At 46.4% G+C, this 10,062-nt stretch overlaps 1 protein-coding gene across 10 annotated transcripts in view; it reads left to right on the top strand.

The window, feature by feature from the left end:
• The first annotated feature begins 273 nt into the window (after positions 1 to 273).
• The window catches only part of MED24 (mediator complex subunit 24), a 41,892-nt gene continuing 32,103 nt past the window's right edge, over positions 274 to 10,062 (top strand). For 6 of the 10 annotated variants that reach the window (XM_025202894.1, XM_025202895.1, XM_025202900.1 and 3 more), the window contains exons 1-7: positions 274 to 355; positions 865 to 1,003; positions 2,568 to 2,669; positions 5,363 to 5,445; positions 6,032 to 6,070; positions 7,791 to 7,864; positions 9,289 to 9,512. In XM_025202894.1, coding sequence (XP_025058679.1) covers positions 874 to 1,003; positions 2,568 to 2,669; positions 5,363 to 5,445; positions 6,032 to 6,070; positions 7,791 to 7,864; positions 9,289 to 9,512 — 652 coding nt within the window. In that variant the 5' untranslated portion in view covers positions 274 to 355; positions 865 to 873. Of the gene's footprint in view, positions 356 to 399; positions 707 to 864; positions 1,004 to 2,567; positions 2,670 to 5,362; positions 5,446 to 6,031; positions 6,071 to 7,790; positions 7,865 to 9,288; positions 9,513 to 10,062 lie in introns of those variants that run through there. The other 4 variants (XM_025202902.1, XM_014519440.2, XM_014519441.2 and 1 more) reach the window with 2 other exon arrangements.

A 10,062-nucleotide genomic window follows, 5' to 3' on the forward strand; every position in this document is an offset into this window, starting at 1 on the left:
CTGACAGGGTTGGTGGCTTCTGCGGGTGCCCCCTCAGATTCAGGAGGCACCAGTCACTCATGCCACGGATTTCTAACTCTGCGGGGATTTTGGCGAAAAAATTAAATCCCTGCCGAGTTTTCCCCAGCCAACGTCCGCACCCCTCACTTCCCCCGCTGGCAGAGACAGCCCGGCTGCCTGCATTGGGGTCTGCCAGGCTCCGACCCCCCAAGAACCACAACTCCCAGGAGGCTCAGCGGCGCTCGAGCGTTCTTCCGGCCAATCAGGGGAGGTCTTGTTGGTAGGTGCTAAGATGGCGTAGTCCAGGGCCTGCAGGAGGTGCTTTCTCTGTGCTGCGCTGCTGGGGGGCTCGCAGGTGAGGGGTGGAGGGGTCCCCCTGGCATCCGGCTGCGGGGGGAGGGGTTGGGGAGGAGGGTGGCCCCCTTTCCTCCCCCCGCCCCGGGCTGGGAATAGACATCGTCTGGCAGGAGCCTGCTTCCTCCCCGGGAGGTGGAGAGACCCAGGAGTTTGGGCAGGTCACTGCCTTGAGCGCCAGGCCCTGCCTGTTCCCGGTGGCTGGAAGTAGTTCCTAGGGACCCTGGCTTCACAGCTCCGAGTTGCTCCCACTCCCAATTCTCACCCCTGGAGCCTATCCTTCTTCCCTCAGCTTGGGAGTGGGACCCAAGCCTCTCAGCTCACCACTTGGACCAGCCAGCGCTGCCCCCTTGTAAGTGGTGCTGGTGGCATGAATAATAATGTAGGAGCTCATGCATGCGCCCTGGGAGAGGTGCAGGGGTGATGCCTTTCCCTGGGGGGCCCCAAGTGGGATGGTGAAAAACGCCTGCTCTGATGATGCTGCCAAACCTTTCCCCCTCTTGCTTTCAGACCTGAAGGATGAAGGTTGTCAATCTGAAGCAGGCCATTCTTCAGGCCTGGAAGGAACGGTGGAGCGATTACCAGTGGGCTATCAATATGAAGAAATTCTTCCCTAAAGGAGCCACGTGGGACATACTTAACCTGGCAGGTCAGGATTTAGCTTGTGTGTAGGTACAAATGTCTGTCTGTGGTACTAGCGCGCTTCCAAGCGAGGTGGATGCATGGTGAAGGAAAGCAAATTATGCAGTTGTAACATATTCCTAGTTATCTCTCCCACAGCTTTATCAGAACTGCAAAACTGTCCGGCAGCATCCTTTGGAAATGGAGGGATGTGCTTGCTTTTCCCAGCAAAGGTGGGGTTGCAGCAGGTGTAGGCATACCTATGCTCCCTTGGGTAGCTGTGAGGATGTGGATACACAGGCAAGAAAGCTGCTCAGATATAACCCCGCCAGAGATGCCAGGGGTATGTTTCTGTTGCTACAAACGCAGGCTGCCAAATCTTTGCTACTGTTGCCCAAACTAAATAGCTTTCATTTTAGCCTGGGTATACAGCTGGCATTCAGTTGAAACGTAGGCATATCTTAAAGCTCTAGTCCTGAAAAGACTTATACATGTGCTAAGCCCTGCTGAATTCAGTGATATGCTAAAAATTAAGCGTTTAAATCTTTGTAGGATGGGAGAGCTGTCTCATGATTACTCACTGCAATAACACCTGAGCTATTACAGATGTCAAGGGAGTCAGGGTAGGTTAGTGGATGGAGCACTGTAGTTCTAAGTAACCAGCTCTTGGTTACCTACGTGACTTTGGCCCGTTGCTTCCCCATCTGATGCCTAGCTATACAATGGGATAACACACCCAAGGATGAAAAGTGCTATGTAAAAATGACATTTTTGGGGGGTTTTTTAATGGGAGCATCTTCTAACCCACAAATGTTATTAGCATTTATTTTCTGCATCCCTATTCAAGAAAGGGGGCTGCCACAAATCCTGCCAAATGTTGTTGCCTACTTGAGTATACATAGCTAAAGATTTGCCAGGCTCTTATGCCAATTATAGTAACTTGTTGCTAGGTTTTCTCCTATAAGCATGCATTGGGAAGATTTATATAAATAAATATAAAGCACTTGGTCCTGGACTGATTTGAAGGGGAGGTTTTTAAAGGGGAAAAATCCCTATTTAAACCGACATTAAGACTGAAATAGAGCATCTTGTTGTTCTGATGGTTGGATCTCCTGTATCATGATCTCCTGTATCCTGAAATCCTATCTTCCCTCCATACCAATTTAATCGCCTTGGTCTTTTCTTTCTCCAGTGGAGGGGGTGGGGGTTCTTTTTCACTTGATACCTGTTTTCACTCACTTTCAAAAATTCTTTATTGATGCATTAATATAGGACCCCTGGAATTGATTGGACACTTAACAGTGGGAGGATTATTCCTTCTCATCAGAGGCCAGAATAAAATCAGGATTTTGAAAGTAACAGCCAGGTCCTGAGGGCAATGCATCAATGAAAAGTCCAGTTTGCCCCTGCTGGGAAGTGGGAGGGTCCTAGGATTTTTACTGTGGTGCCATGCTTGGGTGTTTCTGAAGTGTGACACTTCTGTAATATCAGCTTCTATTTAGAGGGTGTGTGCTGTTAAATTTGAAGCCTCACCTGGCTTGCTTGCTGGGATGGAAAGCCATTTCCACTCTTTTTTCCTTGGTTTTCCACAGCAAATGCAAGACCCAGTTGGGAAGTAATACATCTGCTATTCCATCCCTTCCCTGACGTGGAGAATGTGTTCCTTTGCTACAATATCTCCCCGTCTCTCTTAGGTATAATTCCTTTTCTTGGTTTGCTAAAATCTTTCTTGGGGGACAAATTTTTGCAATCAAAACTGACCAGAGTCCTGTTTTTCTGAGGGGCACTGGCACAGACTGCAGGCTTTAGCAAATAAACAGCATCAACTACTTTTTCGAAAGTTTTCTTCACAATCCTAGTGACTTGAAATGGGATGTTTATAAACAAAGGTGCAGAAATATGTCATTTAGTGCTTCCACCAAGTCCAGGGTCACTATTGAATGCTTCTGCTCAGCTGTGGGTAACAGACCTTTCAAGTTGTGTGTGAACTGGATCTTGCTATACAAAAGAATACACAGGTTACACGTCCGTAACCCAGAGTAACAGCTGCTGTGATGGGATCCCTTTAGATATAATTGTGCTACAATTCGTTTATATGCCAAGTTGTACTGTGATACATGCTTTATCTCCTTGCCACTCCCACACATTGTACATTCCTCATTCCAGGCTTCTACTCCTCTTTGCGGGCTTGTTTCCTGCCTCCACTCCTTTGTCTGCATTTTAGCCTCTTAGATAAGCTTTTATTAATATTATGCAGGCCCCCATTTCTCTGTAAAGCATTCAACACAGATTGGGCACGATGGTCAGTATTTTCAAACCCAGTTGCCTAAATTTAGGCTTTCGTATCCAAACTGAGGCATTGACAGAGAAGCTGCCTGCTCCCTTTGCTTTCAGAGGGAGCTGTGAGTATTGAAGCCTTTGGAGATCAGGCCATTTGTGTGTAGTTGGCAAAGTTTGGATGTAACAGCTTAAACTTTAGGTACTTGGATTTGCAGCTTCTGGTCCCTTGTCATCATAACTGATCTGTGTAGTCCTGGTTTCCGTATAGTCATGATTCTCAACCAACATGCCACAGCACCCTGGAGTACTTGAGATCATTTTAAGGGTGCCGCAGGTTGCCACACTATTTTAGCAATGTTAGTGTACAAACATGATCCACAAGATAAAACCAGAGATTTGAAATAGGAATCGACAGGGTTAACACTATTCTGACCTGTTGTGGGATTTCTGAGTTCTTTGCAACACAAAAAATGCTCTATTATTTTTACCATAGTCAAGAAATGAGTGAAAACGAAGAGCTGGCATTTTCTGAGGGATGTCTTGTAGCCTTGAACCTTAAAAGGTTAAGAACTACCGGTCTATAGAAGTTGGATGGTGTTGAAGAAACAGCAGTTGCCTATCATGAATTGAGAGGACCAAACTGAATGGCATGAGTAGCAAGGAGATAGGGGAGTGTGATTTTTAAAGTGAAAGGAAAAAAAGCAGTGGCGAAGGCACTCAAAAGACATTGGGTCTAATCCCAGCTCTGCCACTGACCTGCTGTGTGATTTTTTGGCAAGCCCCTTCCCTTCTCTGTGCCTCTTTCCTCCCTGCCTCTGCAATTGCTTGTCTTGTCTATTTAGTCTGAACAGGGTAAGGACTGTTTCCTTCTCTGTGCTAGTAGAGTGGGGGGTTGGTCTTGATAGGAAAGTCTGAACAGGCTGCCCTAATGGAAGTAATTCTGGGATTGGGGGAGCATAGAGAGGGCTTGCTTGTCATTTGGAATAGCCACAATAATCACCCTTGTTTTAATGCAGATTTCCTTTACAAGCTATCACTTATATTAGGCTTAGACACGGTCCCTTTAAATTCAGATATGGCTTTTAAAACCAAACAATAAAGGGGAAAAATAAAGATTGGCAGCCAGGTGTCAGCCTGGTTCCACTGCCTAGCAGAGCTGTAGCAATGTGTGCCACTGGGTACCAGTGCTAGGCTGGACTGGAAGGAGCATCTCCTCAGTGAGATTGGGACAGGAAGGAGAAAAGTTATTGCTGGCACTTCTTTTTTGGGGTGAGCTGAAAAATTCCTCCAGCTGCTGGTACCAGGCATAGCTGAGCAAAAACCACAATGCTTTGAGTCGGGAGCCATTGTAATTCACTGCCTTGTCACTTATTGCTGTCTGGAGATTGGAGCTGGTGCCGTCCCTTGAAGTGGCTTCCTTCTGAGGAAGTGGTGGCTGTGCTTATTTACTGAGTCCCTAATGGCAGTGTCCGCCTCTGGTGTTCGGGTGCCTTGAACTAATTAAAGGACATGCTGTGGCATAGGGGGCTGCCTTCATGAGGCTGTTCCCGTGCTCCGTTGCTGTGGTTCTAACGGTCAATTAACGGCTTGACTGAGCAGATAGGACGTATACTGCACGCTGCGCCCTCAAGCTTGCCAAAGCAAGGCTCTGGCGGACAGCCAAGGGAGAGTGTGTGCCAAAAGTGCATGGACTTTTTCAGTGTCAGGGATGCTTGCCTGTCCTGCAGAGTTCAACCCCAAAGTACCTGTAGTTGAAGTCACTCAGGTAAAGCAGCCTGATTGTCTCTGGAATCACTGGCTTTCTGTCTTGGGCTAGGGACTGGGAAGACAAAAGCAACTTTAACATACTAGGGTCCATTTTAGCCAATGAGTCTCTGTGAGAGCTGAGTTAGCAGCAGGATGCTTTACACCTCCTAAATTATTTACTACCATATGCTACTGGGAATGGAAAAATTTGGGATTTGGTTAATTTCAAGGAGGTTTCATGCTAAACTTTCACCATCAACAAGATTTTCCTTGCCTTTTTCGGCCTGTGGGAGGATATTGAAAGCAAGCAAGTGTGTGTTTGCTGAACTGGAAGCTCACAGTCCTCGTTATTTCATTGCAGAAGCTCTTCTCGAACAGGCCATGATCGGCCCATCACCCAACCCACTGATCTTGTCTTACCTGAAATATGCCATCAGTTCCCAGGTAACAATACTGCCTAGCTTCAGAGTTTGTCTCCAGAGCGGATTTTAGGCACTACTGAATTAATTCTCCTAACCCCAAATTAAGGGTCTTACCCTAAGGAAACCAAGACTCAAAGGTTAAGTGACATTTCCAGAACTGCAGGATCAGAACTCAGGATTTTCTGTCTGCAGCTCCTCTGATTGTCCTGTCACACCTCTCTCCTCTGTGAGGGGATGACAGCAGAGGGTTCCTTTGTATAGTTTATGCCCAAAGCCAAAAAGTTCCTTAAAAAAATGTGTAATTGAAGCTGAGGTGCATATACAGGAGAGGTTAGAGAGCCCTTGCCCTCTAGAGAAATCCTCAGCCGCTATCAATCCTTCATTTCTTTAGCTTGTTACTCAATGATGTTTGATGTAAAGTTGGTGTAAAACAAATCAGCAATCACCTAAAAATGTCTGTTTAAATTTGTGCCAGGTCAGTGCCTGAGACACATTTTAAATGACAACTAACTTGGCCATTAAATGACCTTGCTGTTCCTCGGCAACATGAATTGCAGTGAAAAATGTTTTTTGCTAATGTTTTTATTCTGGTTTTGTGTCATTTTTAGATGGTGTCTTACTCTACTGTCCTGACAGCCATCAGCAAGGTACGTCTTGACAGATGCTGTCTTTCATTTTACTCACAATCTGTGTAACCATTTCTGTCCCTGTGACTCCTGCCAGATATAGGCCAAGTGGAAAATGACATTGTTTGCCGAGTCAGCAGTGATCACGTGGGCTTGCATTTCCCTTCCCGTTTATGGAGAACGAGCTTTTTGCCACCAATGGAAAGAGACCTTGCATACTCTTAAGGAAATTTTCTCTCTGTATTCTGCTGAGACAGATTTAAAAGCCTAGCAGGCCTGTTACTCATGTGTTAGGACTTAAGGCCACATGCTAACTCATGTCTCTCATGGTCTACAGAGCTCCTAGGGATGCGGGCAACCCTCCACATAAACACAGTGTCATAGATAGAAACCAAGGCTTGTATCTTAGTTGGTGTAATTGAAATGAAGTGTCCCACTTGAAGGAACAGATTTTTATGAACAGTAGACACCCAGCACCTCCCACTGAACCACTGGAGCTGCTGAGCAAAAAGCCTGGCTGTCAATCTGGCTAGGGTTGTTTTTATTTGTTTATGCTGGGAAGAATGTTGCAGTGCTGGGGTGATGTGTGTGAGTAGTGTCACGAGAACATAAGAACTGCCACGTAATGGGTCAGACTGTAGGTCCATCTTGCCCAGTATACTTTGTCACTTTGTGGCAGAGAGCAGATGCTGAAAGGGAGAGTGAACTGGGTATGACCAGAGTTTTTTCCATTGTTCCTCTGTCTTGCATCCTCCAGCATAGAAGGTCTAGGAAGTTCTGATTTTAAGGCTATACCCCTAACTCCCATGCTCAATAGCTACTGATGCCCCTCTTCCTCCAGGAATGTGTCCAATCCGTTTTTTAATCTGGCTAAATGGTCAGCTTCCACAACCCCTGGTGGCAATGAGTTCCACACTTAAATGACATGCTGTGTGAAAAAGTACTTCCTTTTGTTTGTTTCAAACTTACTACCTACTAGTTTCTTTTTGTGACCCCTAGTTCTTGTATTCTAAGAGAGTAAATAATAAATCCCCTATTTATTTTCTTTTTACCACTTGGTATTTTGTAAACCCGTATCATGTCCTACTTCAAGCATCCCTTTTCTAAACTGAATAGGCTTAACCTCTTTAATTTGTCCTCATGTGGAAGCCCCATACTATCACTAATTATCCTTTTTGCCCTTCTCTGTACCTTTTCTAGTTCTTTTATATCCTTTCTGAGGTGTGGGGACCAGAGATGTGGCAATTATGAAAGACTGGAGGTAGCTGTGGGGATAGACTTGGTCAGTGTGTCCACACTGTAGGTTGGCAGCCTCTTGCTCAGTCAGTCAGTCTTGCATCCCTCATCCATTTATCCTGAATATAAGAGTAAAATATATATCCAATAGTCAGTAGTCTTGGGTTTTGAGAAGCTGACTGGGAACACTTGGCCTTTAAAGGGAGGGATACACAAAGAGGATTGTTTTGGCTTTGATTGTCATAAAGTTTCCAGTATGTTGCAACCCTCTTGTGACCCTGGTCTTTTGTGACCCTGCTGGAGGTCCTGACCCACCCATTGAGAAATGCTGACCTGTTCCATACCTGTGTTGTTGAACTAGCTGCCTGTACAAGTCATGTAAGCAGTGGCCTCCCTAGCCCACAGCAGTTTACACAGGTTTCTTATGGGTCTGTTTTTAAAAAACACCTGATATTTGTGTTCACTGCACTTGATTTTAAAATCACTCTTTGTCCCTGTGTCATAGTTTGATGACTTCTCCCGAGATCTCTGTGTGCAGTCACTACTGGAGATTATGGACATGTTCTGTGATCGGCTCAGGTACAGTGCTACTGTTCTATTGTACCTCACTTGGTTCTTGATGGCTAGGAGCTGGTAGGGTTGGCTTCATTGGGAAAGATCAATGGTACTGCTGATTTGGAAGTATTGAGTACAGGAGAATCAGGAGGTTATCTCCCTCAGCTGTGCCTGTGCCCCTTAATGGACTCCCCCAAAAAGGGCTGAACATACAGGGTGCATAGATGGTGCCAGATTGAATCAAATTAGTGGTCTGTGGAGCTTAGTATCCCAGCCGTGACTGGGACCAATGCCCGCTTTATAAGAGTGTGTGGGAAACCAAGCAATTTATAGTAATGGGATAACCTGTCATCAAGGAAAGATTTCTTCTTGAATTCAATAGCAAGAGTTGGGCATAAGCCTGGAAGCCTGAGGGCCTCAGTCCTTTACCTGCAGTATCCTTTGCTTTGCTGGTCCAGGAGTGGGCACACCCTGCTCTGTATTTTGCAGCCCTGGCCTACAGCACTCCATGCTATTCTTGTCTTAGACCAGAGCCACATAGACTGGAGTCTTGATGTTTTATTGCTATTCAGGAGGTGTTTACTAGGACGCTGGGTGCAATAAGGGGGGAAGGGCTAATGGTGTGTTGGGCGCTAAACAGTTTGTAAAATACCCCAATGTCCTGCATCTCACCTTAAAACACAGAAGAACCCCTTTTAAAGTAGCAGGCACAATTGCTGAGTATAAAGCCTACAGGGGAGTGAGCTGGGAGGTAGGAAGGAGAGTATGGAAGCCCTTCTGTTTAATCAAATAGAATTGGAGCAGTGAATATTAATTTGTCACAGATGTTGACAAGCAGCTACCACCGGCCAAATACAAAGCCTGCCACTTAATCCAATCCCTGGTGAATTTGATTTTCTCTTTAATTTGATCTAAACTTCTGGGACCAAAAGATTTGTGCTGCAGTGGGAGAGCACGTTCACCTCTTGACAGGGTGGTGATCAATGCTGATCACTTTTAGCAAGATAATTTGATTGGGGGCTTGGAAAGTTTCTCTTTTAATTAAGAAACCAGAAGGGCTGGGAGGAGCCTGCGGGGTGAGATTTTTTCAGATGTGCTGGATGTTCTAAGCATGATGGAGCAGCAAACAAGCTGAAGGGTGAAAGAAATGATAAAAAAAAAAAATCTGATCAATTTCAGCCATGTTTCAGTTGAAGTGAATAGGAGGAGCCTGGAAGAGAGGATGGTCGTTAGGGCTGGGATTAGGGGTCCTGGTTCAATTTTCCAGCCTGTCACGAGTTCCCTTGTGACCTGTGGTTCAGCCCTCCCTGCCTCATATGGGAACTTTAAGGATAAATGCACTGATAAGGAGTGATGAGGACCCTCTAAGGCCTGGCCAGGTGGATAAAGAGGGAGGCCTGATAATGAGACATACAAAGCCTATTTTGTTTCTTGTGTTTTTTTCTTAGCTGTCACGGCAAAGCAGAGGAGTGCATTGGCTTATGCCGGGCCCTCATGAGTGCTCTCAACTGGCTGCTGCGCTGTGCGGCCTTCTACACGGAGAAGTTCAAAGAGATGTTGGACCAAGTAGCTGCTGAGAACCAGCTTAAGATGTGCCTGGAGCGGCTGGAGAAGATCCTGGACAGCATGAAAAACCGGGCCCTGATCCACATTGCCAAGCTTGAGGAGACATGTATGTCATGTGGCTGTGACCCCCATTGGTCCTGCCCCTTGTTTCAACTTGTGCTATGCTCGTGGCCTCCTCTGCTTCTCTTTCCTTCATCACTGCTTTCTGACTTCACTGTTCTCTGTCACTGAAGCCTGTGATCAGGGGATCTTTCCCTCCCCAGCCCCTCTGCTTTCACTTGCCTGCCCAAACCCTCCTGTCTCTGCTTCCTCCCTGCTGGCATGATCTTGCCTTCTCTGTCCCTGTAGCTCAAACACCCATTCGCTTTCCATCTCAGTCACTGTAACCACCTACTCCCTGGCTTCCTGCTGCCCATGCTGTCTCCCCTCCTGTCTGCACTGCCCTTGGAAGATGAATGGTGTTGGCATTAAGGCTGGGTGAGCTGTTCCTTGCAAAATGACTCCTGCAGACTGGTGACAACACTGACTAAGAGCTCCCTTCCTTTGCAGCCCTCCTTGAGGCACCTCAGCAGGGGGCTGTGCATGGCCAAACAGCTCTTTAACTGCTTTGTTGCAATGCAGATTTTGACTGGGATTTGCCAAGGTGCCCAGTTCCT

This window comes from Alligator sinensis, unplaced genomic scaffold (genome assembly GCF_000455745.1).
Source record: "Alligator sinensis unplaced genomic scaffold, ASM45574v1 scaffold886_1, whole genome shotgun sequence".
Lineage (NCBI taxonomy): Eukaryota > Metazoa > Chordata > Crocodylia > Alligatoridae > Alligator > Alligator sinensis.